The following is a 26,516-nucleotide window of genomic DNA, read 5'->3' as shown; positions in this document are numbered from 1 at the left end:
TTTGCAAAATCTGGTTATCGGTAAGTTAATAGCTCCGAGATAAATGTGGGTGGCGCCTTGGGAGTAGTGACCACAATACGATGAAGTTTAAGATCTAATTAGAAAGGGAAAAAGTCAATATAAAAACTGGAACATCTGATTGCTTTAGGGCAGATTTTAGAAAGATGAGGAACAAGCTAGCTGAGATGAGATGGAGGGGGAAATTGGCACACGGGACTGTAGAGCAACAGTGGGATGTTATTAGGAAGAGTTTTCTAACAACAACTTGTATTTATGATGCTACTGTATAATGCCAGGTGCATGATCAGTTGGCATGTGTAGAGTAGAGGTGTGTGACTAAAGTCTGGAGTTCAGGACCGGCGAGGTCCGGAGATCGGAAGCGGAGAGGTCGGAGCCCAGAGGTGGAGCAGCGTGGACAGGACCAAGGGAAGGCGCAGCACGGGCCAATTGTGAGGTTGTGAGGCTCACATTGCATACTATGAATTCCACGTAGAGAGAGGTCCTGTAGGAAGGAAAGGAGGGCAGTAGGAGTATGTTTGAGTTTGTGTGTATGTATTGGCACATGCGGCGGAGCCTGGTCTCCAGTCGTCTTGGATCCCCTTGCCACTGGACCAATACCTTGCTCCGTCAAGCCCATGTGGTGGCTGGTGTGCAACGGCCACCCCACGTTAAAAGAATTCACGCACAGGCACCTTCCATCATTTAAAATGAGTTCATCAGTTACCTGAGTACTCATTTTTTAGTGTGGAAGCAAGTCATCCTCGACCCTGAGGGACTGCCTATGCTACTGATATAGTGCCTTTAACGTAGTAAAACGTCCCACGGTGCTTTTATAGAAGTATTATGAGACACACAATTTGACACTGAGCCACATGAGAATTTAGGGTAGGTGATCAAAGCTTAGTCAAAGAGGTAGGTTTTAAGGAGCGGCTTTAAGTAGGATAGAAAGGCAGAGAGGTTTAGATAGGGAATTCCAGAGCTTAGGGCTGGCAAGAGAAGGTAGAGAATAAAAAGAAGCAAACTACTAGCAATTTCAGATACCGTACCATAGATAAATAAAAAGGTTGGAAACCAATTAATATTGAAGAGGGCTTAAAAGGACTATAAGAATAATAATGAAAGAAGGAGAACATTAAAAGAGGTTTAAGAGTGTGATGAGGGAGTATGAGGATTTTTTTCCTGAAAACATCAAAACAAATGCATTTGACACTGAGCCACATGAGAATTTAGGGTAGGTGATCAAAGCTTAGTCAAAGAGGTAGGTTTTAAGGAGCGGCTTATCAGTAAAAAGAGAATTATTAAAACTGAGAGGAAAAGAGGATATTGTCAATTTGTAGTTGATCAAAAAATGGTAGAAGTATTTTACATTGGTCTTTAGAAGAGATAAGGCTATCGGCGAGTAAGCGAATCCTGAAGTTATTGAGAGCGAGATGACTGATATTATGGATAAAAGGAAACCTTTATCTCAGGAAGACGGGCACTGGGGTCCTATGGGATACATCCAAGGATCCTGAGGGAGCTGAGAGAAAAAAATATCCACAGGCCTAGAAATTATATTTCAGGGCTATACTGAGTGTAGATATGTGCTGGAGAATGGCCAAAGTGGTACCCATTTTTAAAAAGGGAGAGAGAGCGAATCTGAGTAATTACAGGCCAGTTTACCTTATCTGGGGTAGGAAGAATTTAGAGAGTTTTTTTTGTTAAGTATCTAGATGAAGAGAGACTAGAAGTAGCCAGCACAGATTTCACAGTGACAATCATGCTGGACAAACCTCAGAATTCTTTGAGAATATAACTGACATGGTAGATTTTTAAAACTTGCATTTATATAGCACCTTTCACAACCATTGGAAGTTCCAAAGTGCTTTACAGCCAATTAAGTACTTTTTGAAGTGTAGTTACTTGTAATGTAGGAAACGCTGTAGCAAATTTGCAATAATGACCAGGTAATCTGTTTTGTTGTATTGATTTGAGGGATAAATATTGGCCAGGACACCGGGGATAACTCCCCTGCTTTTCTTCAAAATAGAGCCATGGGATATTTTGTGTCCGCTTGAGAGAGTAGACGGGGCCTCGGTTTAACGTCTCATCCGAAAGACAACACCTCCGACAGTGCAGCACTCCGCAGTACTGCGCTGGAGTGTCAGACTAGATTTTTGTGCTCCAGTCTCTGAAGTGGGACTTGAACCCATAACCTTCTGACTCCGAGGTGAGTGTGCTACCAAGTGTATCTCACATGGGTGGATGGGGAGGTATATCAGTAATCATATGGGGGGTAGGGGTATACGAAAGTATTAGGTGGGGTGACACCAGCCAGTTGTGAAGGGGTATCCTTTTCCCCCTAGCAGCCATCCTCTAATGTTAATGGATGGGTGAAAAAGTTTTGGGGGAGAGTGGGGTGGACGAATCTTGCATAGAATCATAGAATGGTTACAGCACAGAAGAAGGCCATTTGGCCCGTCGAGCCATTACCGACTCTCAGCTAGTCCCACTCCCCTGCCCTTTCCCCGTAGCCCTGCATTTTATTTTCCTTCAGATATTTAACCAACTCCCTTCTGAAAGATAAGATTGAGTCTGCCTCCACTACCCTTTCAGGGAGTGCATCCCAGATCCCAACTACTCGCTGTGTAACAACGTTTTCTTTCTTGCATCGCCTTTGGTTCTTTTGCCTATCACCTTAAATCTGTGTCCTCTGGTTCTCGACTCATCTGCTATTGTGAACAGTTTCTCTCTATCCAGACCCCTCACAATTTTGAACACCTCTATCAAATCTCTTCTCCGTTTTCTCAGCTCCAAGGAGAACAATCCCAGCTTTTCCAGTCTGTCAACGTAACTGAAGTCCCTCATTCCTGGAATCACTCTTGTAAATCTTTTTTGTTACCTTCTCAAAGGCCTTCACATCCTTCCTAAGGTGTGGAGCTCAGAATTAGACACACCACTACAATTGGGGCCGAGTCAGTGTTTTATACAGGTTCATCATAATTTCCACACTTTTGTACTCTATACCTTTTATTTATGAAGCCCAGGATCTCTCGAGTCTTTTTAACTGTTTTCTCAACCTGCCCTGCCACCTTCAACGATTTGTGCACACTTACCCCATGTCTCTTTGTTCATGCACCCCCTTTAGGATTGTACCATTTAGTTTATATTGCTTCTCCTCGTTCTTTCTACCAAAATGCATCACTTCACACTTTTCTGCGTTAAATTTCATTTGCCAAGTGTCCACCCATTTCTCCAGTCTGTCTGTCTTCCTGAAGTCTGTCACTCTCGTCCTCACAGTTCACTATACTTCCATCTTTCGAGTCGTCTGCAAACTTTCAAATTGTGCCTTGTACACCCGCGTCCAAGTCATTAATATATATCAAGAAAAACAGTTGTTCGAGAATCGACCCCATAGGAACACCACTGTATACATTCCTCCAGTCCGAAAAAACAGCCGTTCACTGCTACTCTGTTTCCTGTCACTTAGCCAATTCCATATCCGTGCTGCCACTGTCCCTTTTATTCCATGGGCTTCAACTTTGCTGGCAAGCCTATTATGTAGCACTTTCTCGAACGCCTTTTGGAAATTCATGTACACTACATCAGCCGCATCACCCTTATCAACCCTCTCTGTTACCTCATCAAAAGACTCGCAGAATGAAAGCGTTGTGGCAAATGCCAGGGAAACTGGCACAGACTTGCCTTATCCTGCTGCGGTGATCATACACCAATACTGATCCTCAGAAATATCCAAGAAACTAAGTCTTGGCCTGTGGTCTGGGTAAGGCTTTCTAATAATAATAGCATTTATTTATATAGTGCATTTAACGTAGTAAAACGTCCCAAGTTGCTTCACAGCAGTGTTACAAGACAAAACAGATAAATATGACACCGAGCCACAAAAGAAGAAATTAAGACAAGGCTTGGTTAAAGAGGCAGGTTTTAAGGAGTGTCTTAAAGGAATAAAGAGAGGTGGAGAGGTTTAGGGAGGGAGTTCCAGAGCTTAGGGCCCAAAACAGCTGAAGGCACGGCCACCGATGGTTGAGCAGTTATAATGTGGGATGTTTAAGAGGATAGAATTTGAGGAGCGCTGACATCTTGTGGGGTTATGCGGCTGAAAAAGATTAGAGATAGGAAGGGGCAAGGCCATGAAGTGATTTGTAAACCAGGATGAGGATTTTGAAATCTAGGTGTTGTTTAACTGGGAGCCAGTGTAGGTCAGAAAGCACAGGGGTGATGGGTGATCGTGACTTGGTGCGAGTTAGGACACAGGCTGCTGAGTTTTAGATTACCTCAAGTTTACATAGTGTAGAATGTGGGAGGCCTTCCAGGAGTGAGTTGGAGTAGTCCAGTCTAGAGGTAACAAAGGCATAAATGAGGGTTTCAACAGCAGAAGATCTGAGGCAGGAGCGGAGGCGGGCAATGTTAGAGGTGGAAAAAGACGGTTTTAGTTATGCTGCGGATATGGGGCTGGAAACTTATTTCAGGGTCAAACATGACATCTAGGTTGTGAACAGTCTTGTTCACCCTCAGATAGATGCTAGGGAGAGGGATAGAGTCAGTGATTAGGGAACGCAGTTTGTGGCGGGGACCAACGATGATGACTTCGGTCTTCCCAATATTTAATTGGAGAAAATTTCTGCTCATCGAATACTGGATGTCGGACAAGCAATCCTGACAATTTAGATACCAAGCAGGGGTCGACAGGGGTGGAGAGGTAGAGCTGGGTGTCGTCAGCATACATATGGCAACTGACTGTGTTTTTGGATGATATCGCCAAGGGGCAGCACATAGATGAGAAATAAGAGGGGGCCAAGGACAGATCCATAGGGGACACCAGAAGTAACGATGCGGGAGTGGGAAGAGAAGCCATTGTAGGAGATTTTCTGGTTACGATTAGATAGATAAGAATGGAACCAGGCGAGTGTAATCCCATCCAGTTGGACATTGGTGGAGAGGCGTTGGTGAAGGATGGCGTGGTCAGCTGTGTCAGAGGTGCAGACAGGTCCAGAAGGATGAGGAGGGATAGTTTACCTTTGTCACACACACAAAAGATGTCATTTGTGACTTTGATGAGGGCCGTTTCGATACTGTGGCGGAGCAAAAACCAGATAGAAGGGATTGAAACATTGAATTCATGGAAAGATGATCATGGATTTGGGAGGCGACAACACGTTCAAGTACTTTGGATAGGAAAGGGAGGTTGGAGATGGGGCGGTTGCTAGCAAGCAAAATGGGGTCAGGGGTTGCTATTTTGAGGAGAGGGGTGATGACACTAGATTTGAAGGAGAGTGGAACAGTACCTGAGGAGAGAGAAGCGTTAACAATGTCGGCTAACATGGGAGCCAAAAAAGGAAGTTAGGTGGTCAGCAGTTTAGTGGGAATAGGGTCAAGGGAGCAGGAAGTGGGCCTCATGGACAAGATGAGCTTGGAGAGATCAAGACGGGAGATCAAAGAGAAACTTGAAAACTACGAGCAGTCCTCCTCACCTGCTGTCTTCTAACAGGCCCAGCCTGTTTGGTCCGTGGTCAGGGACAGGAAGGTGTGACTGAGTGAGGAAGGTGTGGGGACTCAGGATGGAGTGCAGGAGGGGCCTTGGCCCCTGCTCTTGTCCAATAGGTTTGAGGCTCTTACTCCCTGCAGTCCCTGCTCTCGTCCACACACGGAGTATGAGCAAACAAACCGCAGCACCGTGGTACAGGGGGCCATTCAGATGGGGCGGGGGGGAAGTAAAAAGAAACGTTGTAATGGTAGGGGACAGTATCATTAGGGGAATATAGATGAGGTTCTCTGCAGCCGAGAGCGTGAGTCTCAAAGGCTGTGTTGCCTACCCGGTGCCAAGATTAAGGACATCTCCTCTGGGCTGGTGAGGAACTTGGAGTGGAAGGGGGAAGATCCAGTTGTCGTGGTCCACATGGGTACTAATGACATAGGTAAGACAAAGAAAGAGGTTTTGCTGAGGGAGTATGAGCTGCTGGGGGCCAAATTAAAACGCAGAACCACAAAGATAATAATCTCTGGATTACAACCTGAGCCACGAGCAAATTTGCAGAGGGTAAATATGATCAGAGAGTTAAACTCATGGCTCTTAGACTGGTGTGGGAGAAATGGGTTTTGGTTCGTGGGACACTGGCACCAGTACTGGGGTAAGAGGGAGCTGTTCCGTTGGGACGGGCTTCACTTAGACCGTGCTGGGACTAGGGTCCTGGCGAGTCGAATAACTAGGGCTGGAGAGAGGGCTTTAAACTAATTAATGGGGGGTAGTGGGTTCAAGTGAGAACAATTTTTTTAAAGTCAAAGAATAAGGAAAAGGCAATAGAGTAGGGTCGCGCTAGGGAAAAAGAAAACCAGAGCGTGACAGGAAGGGACAGAATGTATAAAGATAAAAGTGAATCAGAAAGTGGGGTCAAAACAGGAAAAAATAGTAAAAATTCAACTTTAAAACTCTTGATTTGAATGCACGCAGCATTCGTAACAAAATAGATGAGTTGACAGTACAAATGGGTATGATCAGATGGTCATTACAGAGACGTGGTGGCAAGGCGACCAAGACTGGGAACTAAATATTCAGGAGTATTTGATAATTCATAAGGACAGACAAAAGGAAAAGAGCTGGGGTAGCTCTGTTAATAAAGGATGAGATCAGTGTATTAGTGAGAAACTATATTGGCTCAGAAGATCAAGATGTTGAATCAGTTTGGATGGAGATAAGGAATAATAAGGGGGAAAAGTCGCTGGTGGGCATAGTCTATAAGCCCCCTAATAGTAGCTACACTGTTGGACAGAGTATAAATCAAGAAATAATGGAGGCTTGTAAAAAAGGATCGACAATAATCATGGCCGATTTTAACCTTCATATTGATTGGACAAATCAAATTGGCCATGGTAGCCTTGAGGAAGAGTTCATAGAATCTATCCGGGATAGTTTCCTTGAACAGTACGTTGAGGAACCAACCAAAAGGAATGAGGATCCTTTCAAATTCAGTTGGAGGGCGAGAAAATTGGATCTCTAACCAGTGTCCCAAGCTTAAATAAAGGAGACTACAAAGGTATGAAGGCAGAGTTGGCTAAAGTGGACTGGGAAAATAGATTAAAGAATTGGATGGTTGATGAGCAATGGCAGATATTTAAGGAGATATTTCATAACTCTCAATAAAAATATATTCCAATGAGAAGGAAAGGCTATAAGAGAAGGGATAACCATTCGTGGATAACTAAGGAAATAAGGGATTGTATCAAATTGAAACCCAGGGCATACAATGTGGCTAAGATTAGTGGGAGGCCAGAGGATTGGGAAACTTTTAAAAGCCAGCAAAGAAGGACTAAAAAAATGATTAAGAAAGGGAAGATAGATTATGAAAGTAAACAAGCACTCAATATCAAAACAGATAGTAAGAGTTTCTACAAGTACATAAAAAGGAAAAGAGTGGCTAAAGTAAATGTTGGTTCCTCAGAGGATGAGACTGGGGAATTAATAATGGAGAACAGGGAAATGGCAGAGACTTTGAACAGATATTTTATATCGGTCTTCACGGTAGAAGACACTATAAAAACGTCCCAATAGAGGATAATCAAAGGACTATAGGAAGGGAGGAACTTAATACAATCACTATCACTAAAGAAGTAGTACTCGGTAAAATAATGGGACTAAAGATGGATAAGTCCCCTAGACCTGATGGATTGCATCCTAGGGTCCTAAAAGAAGTGGCTGCAGAGATAGTGGATGCATTGGTTGTAATCTACCAAAATTCCTTGGATTCTGGGGAGGTCCCAGCGGATTGGAAAACCACAAATGTAACGCCCCTATTTTTTTTTAAAAAAAGGAGGCAGACAGAAAGCAGGAAACTATAGACCGGTTAGCCTAACATCTGTCGTTGGGGAAAATGCTGGAGTCCATTATTAAAAAAGCAGGACATTTGGAAAATCATAATTCAATCAAGCAGAGTCAGTGTGGTTTTATGAAAGGGAAATCATGTTTGACAAATTTTCTGGAGTTCTTTGAGGATGTAATGAGCAGGGTGGATAAGGGGAAAACCAGTGGATGTGGTGTATTTGGATTTCCAGAAGGCATTCGATAAGGTGCCACATAAAAAGGTTACTGCACAAGATAAAAGTTCATGGGGTTGGGGGTAATATATTGGCATGGATTGAGTTATGGCTAACTAACAGAAAACAGAGAGTTGGGATAAATGGGTCATTTTCTGGTTGGCAAACAGTAACTAGTGGGGTGCTGCAGGGATCAGTGCTGGGGCCTCAACTATTTACAATCTATATTAATGACTTGAATGAAGGGACAGAGTGTAACATAGCCAAGTTTGCTGATTATAAAGATGGGTGGGAAAGCAAATTGTGCGGAGGACACAAAAAATCTGCAAAGGGATATAGACAGGCTAAGTGAGTGGGCAACAATTTGGCAGATGGAGTATAATGTAGGAAAATGTGAGGTTATCCACTTTGGCAGAAAAAATAGAAAAGCAAATTATAATTTAAATGGAGAAATTTTCAAAGTGCTTCAGTACAGAAGGATCTGGGGATGCTTGTGCATGAAACACACAACGTTAGTATGCAGGTACAGCAAGTAATCCAGAAGGCAAATGGAATGTTAGCCTTTATTGCAAGGGGGATAGAGTATAAAAGCAGAGAAGTCCTGCTACAACTGTACAGGGTATTGGTGAGGTCACACCTGGAGTACTGAGTGCAGTTTTGATCTCTGTAATTAAGGAAGGATATACTTGCATTGGAGGCTGTTCAGAGAAGGTTCGCTAGGTTGATTCCGGAGATGAGATGGTTGACTTTTGTAGATAGATTGAGGACGTTAGGACGATACTCATTGAAGTTCGAAACATATAAGATACTGAGATGGCTCGATAAGTTGGATGCAAAGAGGATATTTCCACTTGTCGGGGAAACTATAACTAGGGGGCATAGTCTCGGAATAAAGGGCCATCCATTTAAAACTGAGATGAGGAGACATTTCTTCTCTCGGAGGGTTGTAAATCTGTGGAATTCTCTGCCTCAGAGAGCTGTGGAGGCTAGGTCATTGAACATATTTAAGGCAGAGATGGACCGATTTTTGAACGATAAGGGAGTAAAAGGTTATGGGGAGCGGGCAGGGAAATGGAGCTGAGGCCATGATCTTATTAAATGGCGGAGCAGGCTCGAGGAGTCAAATGGCCTACTACTGGTCCTATTTCTTGTGTTCTTTTGATTACATAGGATATATGTACAAAACCAGGCCATTCTGCTCAATCCATGCTGGCATTTATGCTTCACTTGAGCCTCCTCTCGTCTTTTCTCATTTAAATCTATCAGCATAACCCTCTATTTTGTTTAGCCTCCCCTTAAATGCACCTTAAATGCACCTAAACTATTCGCTTGAACCACTCCTTGTGGTAACGAGTTCCACATTCTCACCGCCCTTTGGGTAAAGAAGTTTCTTCTGAATTCCCTATTGGATTTCTTGGTGACCAGCTTATATTGATGGCCTCTAGTGATGCTCTTCCCCACAAGTGGAAACACTCTCTCTCTCTATCCACTCATCTAAACTTTTCATTATTTTGAAGACCTCTATTAGGTCACCCCTGAGTTTTTTTTCAAGAGAAAATAGACCCAGCCTGTTCATCCTTTCCTGATGAGAGTATACCTTTGCATTTCTGGTGGTATCCTTGTAAATCTTCTCTGGACCCTCTCCAGTGCCTCAATATCCCTTTTATAATATGGCAACCAGAACTGTACACAGTATTCTTAAGTACACAAGAACCAAGGTTCGATTCAGGTTTAGCATAACTTCCCCACCTTTCAATTTTATAGCTCTAGAAATAAACCCAAGTGCTTGGTTTGCTTGTTTTAAGGCCTTGCTAACCTGTGTCGCAACTTTGTCATTTGTGTATTTGTTTTTCGAGATCCCTTTGTTCCTCTAACCCACTGAGACTCTCACCCTCCAAGTAATAAGTGACCTCCCTATTCTTCCTACCAAAATATAATGGGCTGTAAATTGTGGCCTCTCTGGGTGCGTATGATGTGCGTACCCGCCCAAATAGGCCCCAAAAGTTCCGGGTTTAGGCATGCAAAGTGCATGTGCTGAAATCTGGCACTTGGGACCTGTCAAAATGTCTTTTAACAGATCCAATGCATACGAAAGTAAAGGGCCTCTGCAAGCGGAGATTTGGGCTAAGTCTGATTTTTACCGGCGGCGTAACTTTTAAAAGTTAGAAAAATTAAATGTTATCATTAATTTTTAATATTAAAAACCCTTTCCATTTATTTTTAACCCTATTAAAACATTTTAAAACCAGTTTCAAAAAAATAAATTTTTTCTAAAACATTTAATTTAATTCAATTTCAATTAATTTTTATTTGTCGTGTTGTTTGTGTTTTGGGGGTATTCTCATTGATTGTAATGGAAGCTCGTACGAACGGAACTCACCATTATTATCAATGAGAATATTACATTGTGATTGGTGGTCCAGGCCCACTTGATCCCAGGATGCGCTTACGTTCCAGGGATGCGTGGGCCTCTGCGCTGGGCTGCGCATCTAGGCCTCGGACCGGAAGTGTTCGTTCCTCCAGGATCACCAGGTACTTTTGTTAAAAAAATTTGGTCGGAGGCATCCACCTGCAGGAAGTCTCCTTCTGCAATTTTTGGGCCAATATCTCACGTGTTGAAATTCATTTGCCAATTATATGCCCATTCTGAAAATGTATTGATGTCCTCCTGTAATTTGTTGCAGCCCTCCTCAGTATTGATTATCCCCCCCCCCCCCCAATTTGGTGTTATCCGCAAATGTAGAAATTGTGTTTTTGATTCCAGAGTCTATAAATCGTTAATATAAATTGTGAACCACAGTGATCCCAGCACTGATCCTTGTGGAACACCACTACCCACCTTCTGCCACTGTAAATAGCTACCTGTTACCCCTACTCTCTGCTTATTGTCTTGAAGCCAGCTAGCTATCCATTCTGCTACTCTGCATTCACCTGAGCTTGTCCATCAGTGATGGGGTACCTTTACCGAAGGCCTCTTGAAAATCTAGATAAATTACATCTACTGCATTACCATTGTCTACTCTTTGTTACCTTTTCAAAAAATTCAATGATGTTGGTCAAGCAAGACATTCCCTTTTGAAATCCATGCTGACTATTCATTATTATATATTTGGTTTCTATATGTTCAGGAGATGTTCTATCTAAGGAGATCACATGGCTCTGGTTGGGGTGGAGTGTAAAATGTTGCGGTGCACGAGGTGTCGCAGTTGTGTGGGGCGGACTGGTTGGGCTGGATGCTCTTTACCTTTTTGCCATTGTTCATCGTTCATAGGGTTTATATGTAACCTTCAGGGCTGCTGACCGAGGGCTGTGTGGCTCTTTGTCGGCCGGCGCTGACATGATGGGCCAAAATGGCCGCCTTCTGCGCTGTAGATTTCTATGTTTCTATTTTCTTCTTTAGTAGGGATTCCATTATTTTTCCTACCACCAATGTTAAGCTGACTGCTCTATAATTCTCTGGACATGTTCTGTCTCCCTTCTTAAATATAGGTACAGTGTAAGATTTCTAAATCTCTGGCATTAAATTGACAGCAAGACTGATTCTTTTAAAACAATTTGGAATGGTTTATTAAACACATGCACGTCTATCAGCAGTCGGCGGCTATCCTACGGATCGACTTAGTTACAACAGATACAATGAGGTTACAATAAAAACGGTATACTTCCCTCTGGCAAAGCACATGGCCTGCTTCTTGGTCTGTAGAGAAAGGTTCTGCTTTTGCCGTGTGCTTAAGAAAAGAGAGAGAGCGAGAGAGAGCAATCTTTGGCTTGATTTTTTTATACCTCTTAGGCCATGTTTCTCAGGAAGCCTCAGGATTGGATCTTGCTTCCAGGGCAGTTCCTTATTGGCTCTTCTCACACATGTGTCTGTCTAGAGGACTCAGTGCCATCCCTTGATTAGGTTAGTGGCTTTCCAATTAAGACAATATACAAACAACATGCTGGAAGTCTGTGAGCTTTCATTTTGTCTCTTTCAAAACTGTCTTTTCATATAATCTCATTTTTTAACATTTATACATACACAGAATCAATTTTATCATCAATAAGCGCTTTTATTCTTACAACAGGTACAATAGCCGGAATCCTTGGGACCGCGTCCATCCTGTTTTGGGGGTTTTTCCGGATTTCAAACAAGAAAATCAATGGTCTAAAATCTGAAATCCTTGACCGGAACCGTGCTGGGTTTTGAGTGGCGAGGTCTGAAATCCGGCACAGATTTGATCGAGATTTCCGGATTTCAGACTATTGATTTTCTTGTCTGGAATCTTCGACCGAATCCGTGCTGGATTTCGGGTTTTGCCAGATTTCGGACCTCGCCGATTCCTGCCGATCCTCAGCTCCTCGCTGTTTGTTGATTCACACAGGTACTCCGCTCCTCACCTCTGCACACCGGCCGGTTTTCGGAGAATAATTCCGGATGACTCCATCTTGGCCGCCTCAAAATGTCCGGTTTTCAGAGAATAATTCCGGACCACTCCATCCTCTGACAATTCTGGTTTTCGGAGTTCCGGATTCCGGACGTTATACCTATATTACGTTAGCTATTCACTATCTGCCAGTCCTCTGGCACTACACCTTTTTCTAACAAATTATTAAATATGTGCAGTAATGTCTCTGCTATCTCTTCCCTAAATTCTTTAAAAATGTGTGGATGCAGTCCATCCGGACCAGGGGTTTTATCAGTTTGATTATTTAATATATCCCCCCTTTTTTTTAAATTTTAAATGTACTTATCTCATTACTAATCTCATCATCCAATGTCATGTCCACCTGTTCTAGCTCCCTGGTAAATGCTGAAGCAAAATCATTATTTCCTAGTTCTGCCATCTCTCTATCACCTGTGGTATTATCCTGACTATCCCTTAATGGCCCGATTCCCATCCCAACCGTCCTTTTTTTTTTATTGATGTGCCTGTAAAATATTTTACTATTATTTTATGTTCCTTGGTAATTTAATTTCATAGTTTGTCTTTGCCTTCCTAATTGTTTTTTTGATGTCTCTCCTAATTTCTTCATATTTTCCCTTATCATGCACTCTCCTGTGTGTACTTAATGTATGCCTCTTTCCTTCCCCTCAATTGTTCCCTTACGACTTTATTTATCCATGGAGTCTCAAAAGTGTTTAGTTTGTTCTTTGTTCTTTACTTTTAGCGGAATATATTGTTCCTGCACTCGGTTGATCACTTTTAAAAAATGTTTTCCATTGCTGTTCTACATCGTTGTTTATCAATATTGTTGCCCATTTTATTTTTCCAAGTTCTAGTCTCAGCCCCTCAAAATCAGCTTTTCTCCAACCTATTACCCTGGTTTTCATCGTACTTATGTCCTTCTCACTTATCATAAAGCCTATTATATTGTGGTTACTATTACCTAGATGCTCCCCTACTTTTACTACTCTTATCTGCTCTGGTTCATGCCCCATTACTACATCCAATAGCGAATCCTCCTTTATTGGGCTTTGTACATATTGGGTTAGAAAGGAGTCCTGAACGCATTGTAGGAACTCAATTTCCTTATCCCCGTTACCTACCTCTTCAGTCCAATTAATATCGGGGTAGTTGAAATCCCCCATGATTATTCTATGTTTTTTACTCATTTCCCTAATTTGTCTGCATATTTCTTCCTCCACCTCCCACTATTGGATGGCCTGTAGACTACACCTATTAGTGTGATTGATCCTTTATTATCTTTTATCTCTCTCCATATGAATTCTATTTTTGTTTTGCTGATAGCCGCGTCACTTTTTTCTACTGCCATTGTGTTATCCCTAATAAGTATAGCTACTCGACCTCCTTTTTCCCCCTCTATCTTTTTTCTAAATATGTTATACCTTGCAATGTTTAGTTCCCAGTCCTAATTTTTCTGTAGCCATGTCTCAGTAATTCCTACTATGTCTGGTTCCTTGTAACGCATGATTGCCTCCAGCTCCCCTGTTTTATTACGGACACTGTGTGCATTGCTGTGCAGACAGTTTAACTCATTTTTAATAGGATTTCCTCTCTCTTTATGTTTAACCAGCTTTTTAGACTCCTGTTCTATAACTATATATTCCCTTGCCATCAATGTTCTCCCTTACTTTATTCTTTCCTATGCTCTCTTTTCCTGTTTTGTTTATATTTAGGCTGGTTCTGTTTCCCCATCTTACTAGTTTGAAGCCTTTGCCACCTCCCTATTTATCCTTTCTGCTACGACACGGGTCCCATTCCAGTCCAGGTGGAGCCCATCCCATCAGTATCCTCGAGGTCCTGCTTTTTAATTTAGAGCCTAACTCCTGATACTCTTTCAACGGGACCTCCTCCCTGTTTGTTCCAACATGTACCACGACAACTGGATTTACCCCTTCCCTTTCCAAGTTCCTCTCCAGCCGCCGTGATATATCCCTTACCAAGGTAACATACCCTTTATGATTCTCGTTCTTGGCTACAGAGGACGCTATCTATCCCCCTAATTATAGAGTTCCCTATTGCTACCTCATTTCTAATCTGCTTTCCCTCACCCCCTTGGACAGCCTTCTGAACCACAGTGCCTTGGTCTGCATTGTGGCTGTCCTCCCTGCAGTCTTTCTCCTTATTCTCAGGTAGTGAGTACATCGTACCTGTTGGACAGAACCAGTGTCTGCGGAATCTCCTTCTCAACCTCTCTTAAATCCCCGCTACCTGGCTCCCGAACAGTTATTTATTTATTTTTTAATCCAATTTCGTTCTAGATCAACTCTAACGCCAAAGATCACTTTGCGCCAATGTGTTTGATCTTAGGCCAAAAGGCCGAGAGGCGAGGTTGCACCGTTCCTGGAAATATTGCAATACCAGGTCGTTGCATGGAGTGGACGGGGCATGCCCCTGATCCAGCTCCCTGTCCAAAAATCAATTCAATATCATGTCCCCATAGGGGCCCTAACAGTTATACCTTTCCTGAACTTGTGCTTTCCTTTGGGGTATGACTGTATTTTGGATAAAACTGTCCAGAAATTCCTCCCCACTCCCTTGTGTGTCAGAGTGTCTCCAACTCGCACTCCAACTCAATGACTGAGCCGGAGAGATTCGAGATGGAGACATCTCCTGCAGACGTGTTTGCACGGGACAGTATCGCTATTCACAAACTCCCACATACTGCACTCTAGACACACAACTTGCCCTGCCATATCTTAGTCTTGCCTTATGTTATTTATTTAATGAATTAGTCTTTATTCAATGATTATATATAGTTATATTAATTAGTTTAACTAGTTAAGCTATAAATTTAATACAGTACTTTATATTTTCCCGCACCTAGTTTAAACCGCTGTCCTAGGTTAGAGAGAAAGGAGAGAGAAAAAAATCTTAATACTCACCAACCAATCACCTACCTGTTGTCCTGTGATGTCACTCCTTGTTCTTTTGGAAATCATTGAAGGTTCCATCGCAGCTGATGCCGCCTCCATTAGGTCTGCGCTGCCTGGTCCTCAGCTGGTTTAAGTACTGCAGCTGCTGATGCCGCTTCCAATTCATTGTTCATAATGCAGCTTCTGTGCTTCTTCCTCCCAACTGTTTGTCCATCCAAGGAAGTGAAACAAAAACAGCGCCCAAGATAAGCAGTGAGTACTTAATGGGGGAGGGGGGGAGAAATCAGACAGAAGCAAAGTGGAAACTCAGAACTGCCTTGGAAATGCACTACTCAACGACCCAGGTGCCTGCACGTTTAAATTCTGCTTCCAGGCATGTCAGTGAAGCCAATTTTTATGCAGCTTTGACAAGTGAAGTTATTCATGAGGCATCGCCTCTTTCCAGCGGCTGTGTTTGTGACTTCAGTGAACTGCAGAGTAAAAATAGTGCTTGGCGTGTTTCTGCTGGGACCGGGGCAGTAAGCCCATTTTCCTGATTCTATCTGCTCACCAGCCCAGTTGGGTTAAAATCAGGGACCAAAAGTTATTGAAAAGAACTGTTGAAAGTTCAGCAGTTTTTATTTTGAGTAGGTCGAGTAACTTATTGCTGCATGTTTCTGCTTCTGTGGAAATAGATTTGATGTTGGACTGTAATGTTCAGGCTAAACTAACAATGTGGCATTTACTGATAATCAGAAGAGCATGTGAGCAACCGCTTGGTCTATAAGTGCGCAATCTGTAGTGTAAGGTAGTTAATCTTGTGGCATGTTATTTCATTCACATCACACACGAGTGCAAGTATCCGTTATTAGGAGACATGTGGAAACTGTCTTTTTTTAAATGAATGTGATTTAAAGTATTGGAAGAAAGCAGAAATGATAATACCACTAACCATCCATATACAGGGTACTGATTATGACTATTGTAACATTGAGATTTTTGACAATTTTGCCTTGCAAAACGACTTGGCAAAGAGTTACATTGATGTGATTGTACTAAAAGTGTGTCCACAAAGTTTTTAAAAAACTAGCGTGCAGCTGGAGACAGAAAGAGGTGTGTAGCCAGAACAGATGCGCCTACTATCTTTTCCATAATGACTGGGGACAGGAGAATCATAGAATGATTACAGCACAGAAGGAGGCCATTCGTCCCATCTTGCCTGTGCCACTCTTTGAAAGATCTATCTAATTAGTCCTGCTCAATGTTCCCTTTAAGCTGTGTGGCCACACAGTGCCTCGAGGTCTCACGCAGCTGGCTCACTGGCTTTTAAATGCAAAATACCATGCATGCGCGGAATTTTGAATGGGCCGCACAGCCCGTTAATGGGGGCTGCACGGCCCCCAAAGAATTAGAGGGAACATCAGTCCCACTCACCTGCAGTTCCCCATAGCGCTGCAAATTTTTCCTTTTCAAGTATATATCCAATTCCCCTTTTTGAAAGTTACTATTGAATCTGCTTCCACCACCCTTTTAGCCAGTGCATTCCAGATCATCATAACTCACTTTTTATTTTGTATATTACAGGAAGTCTTATAAAATAATTTAGAACGGCCTGGAAATACTAGCCTGTTCACTCACCTGCTCTGTAAAATAATCCAGTTTCTTGCTTTTGCTTTGATTTCATCTCAGCAGAATATTTATTAATTCCGTCTACCAGACGATTGGAGAAGTGCACGAGAAGACACTTGTGAAGGACACTGTATCCAGTTATATAGGGCCTAAGTTTCCACAGGATAAAAAACGGGCGCCCCTCCGAGCTGGGCGCCCGTTTTTCGCGCCTAAAACGGCGCCAGAAAAAAAACGCGCTATTCTCGAGCGCTTTGCAGCTCCTTGTCTGTTTGGCGCGGCGCCCAGGGGGGCGGAGCCTACACTTGCGCCGATTTTGTAAGTGGGAGGGGGCGGGTACTATTTAAATTAGTTTTTTTCCTGCCGGCAACGCTGCGCGTGCGCGTTGGAGCGTTCGCGCATGCTCAGTGTGAAAAAAAACATTGGCACTCGGCCATTTTTGTAGTTCGTTGTAGCTGTTTAATTTTTGAAAATTTTTTAATAAAATCACATTGCCATCAGCACTGAGGCTTCCCTTCTCACTGTCTCCTTCCCCTCCCTCCCCTCCGCGGCAACAAACGGCTGTCTCCTTCCCCTCCCTCTCCTGCGCGGCAACAAGCCGCTGTCTCCTTCCCCTCCCTCCCCTGCGCGGCAACAAGCCGCTGTCTCCTTCCCCTCCCTCCCCTGCGCGGCAACAAGCCGCTGTCTCCTTCCCCTCCCTCCCCTGCGCGGCAACAAGCCGCTGTCTCCTTCCCCTCCCTCCCCTGCGCGGCAACAAGCCGCTGTCTCCTTCCCCTCCCTCCCCTGCGCGGCAACAAACGGCGGTTTCCTTCGAACGATGGCCAAAGCACTTTCACACAGGTAGGAAGATGGTTTATTTAATCTTTTCTTTGCTTATAACTGTTTATTCAGGTTGGATTTATTTGTATAATATTTGTAGAAGTATAAATAAGGATTGATTGTAGAATTTAATGAGTTCCCTTCCCCCCCCCCCCCCCCCCCACCTCGTTCTGGACGCCTAATTTGTAACCTGCGCCTGATTTTTTAATGTGTAGAACAGGTTTTTTCAGTTCTACAAAAATCTTCACTTGCTCCATTCTACTTTAGTTTGGAGTACGTTTTCACTGTGGAAACTTTGAAATCAGGCGTCAGTGGCCGGACACGCCCCCTTTTGAAGAAAAATTTCTGTTCTAAAGTAGAACTGTTCTACCTCACTAGAACTGCACAAAAAAAAATGTGGAGAATTGCGATTTCTAAGATAGTCCGTTCTCCACCAGTTGCTCCTAAAAAATCAGGCGCAAATCATGTGGAATCTTGGGCCCATTATATCAGTAGTTATTGGTTGATGCAAGTTATCTCTGAAACACAAGATACTTAGGGGGTGTTTATGGGAATGACCAATCCTATTGAACACACAAATATCTATGGAAATCGCAATGTGTAACACATCATAAACTGTATCTGGAAAATACCAACTATTGAAAATTAGACTTTATTTTGTTTACGTTTTGCAATGATCAGCTTTGTTTTTATAAATATCCATTTCTGAAAAATCTTACTGTATGTTCGATCATATTACATTCTGTGAGGAACTTGTTTTGAGTATGCGGTTTGTTCAAAGCTGCAAAAATACATACACTTGTAGATACCTTTCTTGAGACAATTCCAGTTTTCGGAAGTCCAGATTCGGGATGTTGCACCTGTACTCTAGCTGTGGACTAACTAATGTTTTATACAGTTCAAGCATAACCTCCCAGCTCTTGTATTCTATGCCTCAGCTAATAAAGGAAAGTAGTGATAGGATTGGTCCAAGTCAGCAAGGATTTATGAAGGGGAAATCATGCTTGATAAATCTTCTGGAATTTTTTGAGGATGTAACTAGTAGAGTGGACAGGGGAGAACCAGTGGATGTGGTGTATTTGGACTTTTAAAAGGCTTTTGACAAGGTCCCACACAAGAGATTGGTGTGCAAAATCAAAGCACATGGTATTAGGGGTAATGTACTGATGTGGATAGAGAACTGGTTGACAGACAGGAAGCAGAGAGTCGGGATTAACGGGTCCTTTTCAGAATAGCAGACAGTGACTAGTGGAGTGCCGCAGGGCTCAGTGCTCGAACCCCAGCTCTTTACAATATATATTAATGATTTGGATGCTGGAATTGAGTGTAATATCTCCCAAGTTTGCAGATGACACTAAACTGGGTGGTGGTGTGAGCTGTGAGGAGGACACTAAGAGGCTGCAGGGTGATTTGGACAGGTTGGGCGAGTGGGCAAATACATGGCAGATGCAGTATAATGTGGATAAATGTGAGGTTATCTACTTTGGGGGCAAAAACACGAAGGCAGAATATTATCTGAATGGCGGCAGATTAGGAAAAGGGGAGGTGTAGCGAGACCTGGGTGTCATGATTCATCAGTCATTGAAGGTTGGCATGCAGGTACAGCAGACGGTGAAGAAGGCAAATGGTATGTTGGCCTTCATAGCTAGGGGATTTGCGTATAGGAGCAGGGAGGTCTTGCAGCAGTTGTACAGGGCCTTGGTGAGACCCCACCTGGAATATTGTGTTCAGTTTTGGTCTCCTAATCTGAGGAAGGACATTCTTGCTATTGAGGGAGTGCAGCAGAGGTTCACCAGACTGATTCCTGGGATGGCAAGACTGAAATGAGGAGAGACTGGATCGACTGAGCCTATATTCACTGGAGTTTAGAAGAATCAGAGGGGATCTCATAGAAACATATAAAATTCTGACGGGACTGGACAGGTTAGATGCAGGAAGAATGTTCCCGATGTTGGGGAAGTCCAGAACCAGGGGACATAGTCTTAGGATAGGGGGTAAGCCATTTAGGACTGAGATGAGGAGGAACTTCTTCACTCAGAGTTGTTAACCTATGGAATTCTCTACCGCAGAGTTGTTGATGCCAGTTCATTTGGATATATTCAAGAGGAAGTTAGATATGGCCCTTGAAGCTAAAGGGATCAAGGGGTATGGAAAGAAAGCAGGTACGGGGTACTGAAGGAATGATCAGCCATGATCTTATTGAATGGTGGTGCAGGCTCGAAGGGCCGGATGGCCTACTCCTGCACATATTTTCTATGTTTCTATGTGTCCTGTATGCCTTCTTAACCACCTTATCTACTTGTCCTGATACCTTCAAGGATCTGTGAACATGCACTCCAAAGGTCCATCAGTTCCTCTACACTTCTCAGTATCCTACCATTTATTATGTATACCCTTGCCTTGTTAGCCCTCCCCAAATGCATTACCTCACACTTCTCCGGATTGAAATCCATTTGCCACTTTTCTGCCCACCTGACCAGTCCATCGATATTTTCCTGCCGTCTACAGCTATCTTCCTCCAATCTACAGCTATCTTCCTCACTATCAACTACACAGCCGATTTTTGTATCACCTGCAAACTTCTTAATCATGCCCACTACATTGAAGTCTAAGTCATTGACACATACCACAAAAAGCAAGGGACCTAGAACTGAGCCCTGCGAAACCCCACTGGAAACAGCCTCCAGTTACAAAACCACACATTGACCGCTATCCTTTGCTTCCTGCCACTAGCCAATTTTGGATGTAGCTTGCCACTTTCACTTGGATCCCATGGGCTTTTACTTTTCTGACCAGTCTGTCATGTGGGACCTTGTGTGATAGTTAATTGTGAATCTAAGATATAGTGGAGGGACTACTGCAGGATGTGCCCAAAAAGATTATCAGATTTTGTTGATTATTTTCTGGAAACATACTGTCTAGCTACCTTGTTTAAGGTGAGCAATATTGTGGAGTTGGTTTCCTCTTTAGGATGTTTTAAGTGCTGAGAATGTGGGCAGTTTCTGGTGCCGCTGTCAACACTCCATATGCTATTCACTAAATATATTATCACTAAAAATATAGTTTTCATTTTTATATATCTAACAGTCTCCTATCATATATAAAATATTTGTGAATGTGTATATATATATACACCCAGATTTTGTCAAGAATAATGGTGAGGCTATCAGCGCTCATAGTTATGGAATAAATCAGACAGCAACATCCAACGTCCATGCTCAGTTCAATGCAGAAATCAGGAAGTTGCTGTGTGAGTTGGCCTGCTTCTCCACAAGCTTCTTTACACCGGTATCTCAGAGCGACTCGGCATTCACATACATGCAACGGCGTGTGGTTTGGGTACTTGCTCAATAGATACCCACTAAACATGCCAGAAAACATTAGGGCTTGTCTATTCAAGTGCAAGTGCCTTTTTAACGGTGAGATAAGTCTTAATTACTGCTAAACAACTTCTCTGGCACTGAAAATTAACTTGCAAGTGTGAAGTCTCATTCCTCCAGATTTTAATTATTGTTGGAGATTTTAAAAATATTAAAATAAAACTTAAAAAAAAAACTTTTTCTTTGTCTATTTATCCCTGTCTCCCAATTCCATCTTTGTGTGTCTCTTTATTTTTCCTTCAGTACATGATTTTGCATTGAATTAAATGTTCAAACTTGAACTTCCTGGTTTAGACTCTGCGTGTCTCAGTAATGTTCTTCAGTCTGATTGATTAAGGAGATACAAAGTTGCTTGTCCTGTTCACACAGGTCCCAGATACCCTGTGGAGGTCGCCGCGCAGTATTTGCTCTTTTTAATAACCACAAATCGAATGTGTAAAAACCCAGGGTATGTGTAAGTGCAATGAACAGCGAGCGCTGTTTGTTCACCGATAACCGCAAAATCCGGGTCATTAGCCTTTAAATTTACAAAACCATAATTCTCTACTACCTAAAATGCTGGCTCTCCTCAATATTTTCCTCTCTTTTAAAAAAAAATATATATCTACAAATATGAAAACTTATGAATTTGTTAAAATTAATGTGTAGAGGAAACACTAACCTATTTTTCCCCAGTGGGCTTACTGAAATAAAAAGTTGAAAGTTTGCATTGATGTTTAGTAAATACTATATTGTCTCTACCCCAGGATATTTTTACTGCAATAGCAATGCAAAAACCGTATGAGTGTTTTGTTGCGTATGGAGGAGTTCCTCCTACATTTAACAAGCACGATTAAAAGGTGAATAGTGAATGCACAATTTGCTTTTTGACAATATAGCCTCAGAATTGCTGCCTCTTATTTTTATGTATGTAGCCTTATCTTTGTTTTGTGTGACAACCAGCTGCTAGTAATCTCCTTAAAATTGATTTAATGACCATGATGTAATGAATACAGCAATATAAATGAATAATCTGCAGGCGATTACTGAAAGATTCTTTGTTTGGTGTGTATAATGTGTTGCTTAACACTGGTAACAATCACCTTGCTGTAAGAGGAAAGTGGATGGTCAGAAGAGGAAATTATTAGGTAATAATTCAATCAAAGGATTCTGTCGTCATGTGAACCTTGATTGGATTGCAACCCATTAGTTTGTTTATTTAATATACATTTTAAGGTTATTTAGTTCATTTTAAAGTGCAGTGGTTGGTTTTGTTGTCTGTCAATCAATATCGGATTATTTCCTCCTCCATCATCAAGAGTGTATTCCTTTCAGTTTTTTTACAACCACATACTGCCAAAAGTATCCTTGGTGTCTTTCACATTAATTTTCTATAATAGCTTTGTGTATAATATTACAGAAAATAACTGATGCCATTTCACAGGAAGCACTCTAATGGACTATTGCACTATAATGATTTAGTATCACGTTTGTTTCCCTTTGGAGTGAAGGAGAGGGATTAGAGTTCAGTCCTAGATGCCATGGCTTATAAAATAAGCTTTGTGTTGCAAGACTTACAGATAAATATTGTATTAATGTATATATTTGTGAAAAAAAATTGAAGTAAAGATTTTCAGCTCCTGATCACTCCAGTGTATTAACATATTTGTAGTTATGTGTTCAGATGTATTTGTGCCACGCTCATTTTCTTTCTTTTATACCAACAGGAAGATTTCTCACCCCTTTCATTAACTGATATCTGCTTAGATTTCTTGAGGGTGAATTTGAATAAATTTTGTTGGGAAAGGCCAGATGGCTCATTCTGTCTCAAGGAAGCTGTGGTGTTTCCACAAGAACTGGCAGATCGTCTGCTACAGAAAATGTCCCTGAATGGTAAGACTGTTACTTTATCTCTTTTTTTAAAAGTTAAGGAAATCAAGAATTATCATCTGTAGATTATCTGGGTATGCCCATGATGCACCTGAGTCTACAAGTAATATTTCCCATTTCTCCCCCCACCCCCTCAAAAATATTGACATTGCAGTCGATTTTTAAACTACCGAAAGTTTGTGTGTAATATCACCTGGATAAATTCTTTCAAACTTGGGCCCCCTGGACTACTGTTAACCTGCAGCATGACCCTCTGAGATGATCAGTGGGTACTCTAGGACTGTGAAATTAAAAGATGTTTGCACAGAGGAGCTGTATCCTCACAATGCTATTTTTCCCCCTCCCACAAATAAAGGTTGGTGATCCATTTAGCATCCCTCCATGATTGATGCCATTGTGGCTTGAGAAATGTTTTCATCGAGAATAAGTGATTTTTATCTTTCCCTTTGTAAGCACACCAGCTCGGAGCTCAGGTGAGCCTAGTTTTAATGGTCACTGCAGTGCATTATATGATTAATCAGCTTCTAGCTGTGGACTCTTATCGATTGCTTTTAATTTTGATGCATTATTTTGTTTTGATTCCATTGCCCTATTATCCTTATTGTTCATGTGATTGTGTTTTTCATAAAGGAAAAATACAGTGTGAAAAAAATTAAAACAAATTGCACACAGTGATTTTATACTTTGCTGTTGTGTCTTTAAAAATAATAGTCCCTAAAATAAAAACAGAAAATGCTGGAAATCTCAGCAGGTCGGGCAGCATTTGTTGAGAGGAAGCAGAGTTAACGTTTTGGGTCGATGACCCTTCATCAGACCCGAAACGTTAACTCTGCTTCCTCTCCCCAATGCTGCCTGACCTCCTGAGATTTCCAGCATTTTCTGTTTTTATTCCAGATTCCAGCATCTGCAGTATTTTGCTTTTGTAATAGTCTCTCAAAGTTTACTTTTAGAATAATAAACCAGATGATATTTACATTGCAAATGTGAAGGGACTAAATGTTGCCAGGGGACAGTAATGCTGTGAGAAAAAGACAGTCTCTGTTCCTAATGATCCAGTTTAAAGGGATATTTAGCATGAGCATCTAAAATGGATTCGTCCTCAAGTGCTAGGAGAGGAGAGGAGATATCTACCACTCCAGAAGGCATTTGATAAGGTTCTACATAAGAGAGACATATTTCTGTTAGTATTAGCTACAATGGTTATATACTTTTCTAGTTGCTTGGCATTTTTCAGTCTGATTGATGTGCGGATGTACATACCATCATTTTAATTACTTGTACTTTTATTTCCAAGATCTTTTTTCATGTATGCATCTGGTTGCTAAAAAATGTAATGTTTTTAAAAAGTTCCCTGATTTGCTGCATTTAATGCGTTGAACATTTAATAAGAACATATGAATTAGGAACAGGAGTAGGCTATCTAGCCCCTCGAGCCTGCTCCGCCATTCAATAAGATCATGGCTGATCTGGTCGTGGACTCAGCTCCACTTACCCGCCCTCTCCCCGTAACCCTTAATTCCCTTATTGCTTAAAAATCTATCTATCTTTGACTTGAAAACATTCAATGAGCCAGCCTTGACTGCTTCCTTGGGCAGAGAATTCCACAGATTCACAACCCTCTGGGAGAAGAAATTCTTTCTCAACTCGGTTTTAAATTGGCTCCTCCATATTTTGAGGCTGTGCCCCCTAGTTCTAGTCTCCCCCACCAATGGAAACAACCTCTCTGCCTCTATCTTGTCTATCCCTTTCATGATTTTAAATGTTTCTATAAGATCACCCCTCATTCTTCTGAACTCCAACGAGTAAAGACCCAGTCTACTCAATCTATCATAAGGTAACCCCCTCATTTCTCGAATCAGCCTAGTGAATCGTCTCTGTATCCCTTCCAAAGCTAGTATATCCTTCCTTAAGTAAGGTGACCAAAACTGCACGCAGTACTCCAGGTGCGGCCTTACCAATACCTTATACAGTTGCAGCAACACCTCCCTGCTTTTGTACTCCATCCCTTTCGCAATGAAGGCCAACATTCCATTTGCCTTCCTGATTACCTGCTGCACCTGCAAACTAACCTTTTGGGATAAGGACCCCCAGGTCCCTCTGCACCACAGCATGTTGTAATTTCTCCCCATTCAAATAATATTCCCTTTTACTGTTTTTTTTTCCCCAAGGTGGATGACCTCACACTTTCCGAAATTGTATTCCATCTGCCAAACCTTAGCCCATTCGCTTAACCTATCCAAATCTCCTTGCAGCCTCTCTGAGTCCTCTACACAACCCACTTTCCCACGAATCTTAGTGTCATCTGCAAATTTTGTTGCACTACACTCTGTCCCCTCCTCTAGGTCATCTGTGTATATTGTAAACAGTTGTGGTCCCAGCACTGATCCCTGTGGCACACCACTAACCACTGATTTCCAACTGGAAAAGGACCCATTTATCCCGACTCTCTGCTTTCTGTTCGCCAGCCAATTCTCTATCCATGCTAATACATTTCCTCTGACTCCGCGTACCTTTATCTTCTGCAGTAACCTTTTGTGTGGCACCTTATCAAATGCCTTTTGGAAATCTAAATACACCACATCCATCGGTACACCTCTATCCACCATGCTCATTATATCCTCAAAGAATTCCAGTAAGTTAGTTAAACATGATTTCCCTTTCATGAATCCAATTTAAAATAGTAAAGCTGCCCAGCATTATGTAGAGCCAGCAGTACATTCTAAAAGATAACTGTTTTATAGAGGTAAATTTAAGTGCTTTTCTGTTTCATTTGATGTGGAAATGATTAAATAAGTTGTGCAAAAATTTACTATTTTAAAAATATACAGAAATAGCAAGCATATCAAATTTTGTGATCATTGGGATTCAGCTATTCTAGATTGGACAAGAGCTTCTGTGAGCACTAATGATTTCTGGAGTGCTCAGAATTTCAGAACCGTGTTATTTATCATGAGATCTTATGCTCTAGTCCGTGCTGAGCAATTAAATCAATACAGGTAAAGTAGTAAAACTTGGCTATTTATACTGGATCTGGATTTAGATTTGTGCATGCACCTACACAAGGAGAGGGAAGTTTAGTTACTTGACACACGCACGCACGCACACACAACTGATGGGCAAGAGGTAAAAATAATGTTTGTGCTGGCTTAGAGGAAAGGGGAATTTGGCCATGAGTCTAATGGCAGTTCATAATAGCAGTTTGTCTGAATCAACTATGGACCAGTGGATATATTCTTCCTGCTCAGCACTTGTCTAGCGATATCTATATCCTCCGATCCGATTCCACCTAACTAGGGAGGGAATGCAAGAAGTAAATTTCTCCTTGAGTTTGTGCAACATGCATGTAATGTATAAAATCAGTATAAACAGTGAAGTTCTATTCTATTACTCCATTCATGTAGCTTCAATTGATTAACATTGATTGCAGCATAGGAGACCTATGCTGAGGTACTTTTGGTGACTCTCAGCACTTTATTTGGATAGTTTATACTAGC

The 26,516-nt window shown here is 42.0% G+C and overlaps 1 protein-coding gene and 1 pseudogene across 2 annotated transcripts in view; one reads left to right on the top strand and one right to left on the bottom strand.

Annotated features, from left to right (window-relative positions):
* The window catches only part of zyg11 (zyg-11 family member, cell cycle regulator), a 93,551-nt gene that overhangs the window by 4,989 nt on the left and 62,046 nt on the right, over positions 1–26,516 (top strand). The window contains exons 1-2 of one of the 2 annotated variants that reach the window (XM_070886854.1): positions 15,633–15,693; positions 22,860–23,025. In XM_070886854.1, the coding sequence (XP_070742955.1) occupies positions 15,673–15,693; positions 22,860–23,025 (187 nt within the window). In that variant the 5' untranslated portion in view covers positions 15,633–15,672. Of the gene's footprint in view, positions 1–15,632; positions 15,694–22,859; positions 23,026–26,516 lie in introns of those variants that run through there. The other variant, XM_070886855.1, reaches the window with a different exon arrangement.
* LOC139270022 (U2 spliceosomal RNA) lies at positions 14,801–14,932 on the bottom strand (annotated as a pseudogene).

Source organism: Pristiophorus japonicus, chromosome 8 (genome assembly GCF_044704955.1).
Source record: "Pristiophorus japonicus isolate sPriJap1 chromosome 8, sPriJap1.hap1, whole genome shotgun sequence".
NCBI lineage: Eukaryota > Metazoa > Chordata > Chondrichthyes > Pristiophoridae > Pristiophorus > Pristiophorus japonicus.
The sequence above is the reverse complement of the archived record's forward strand: the minus strand, read 5'-3'. Positions and strand labels throughout refer to the sequence as shown.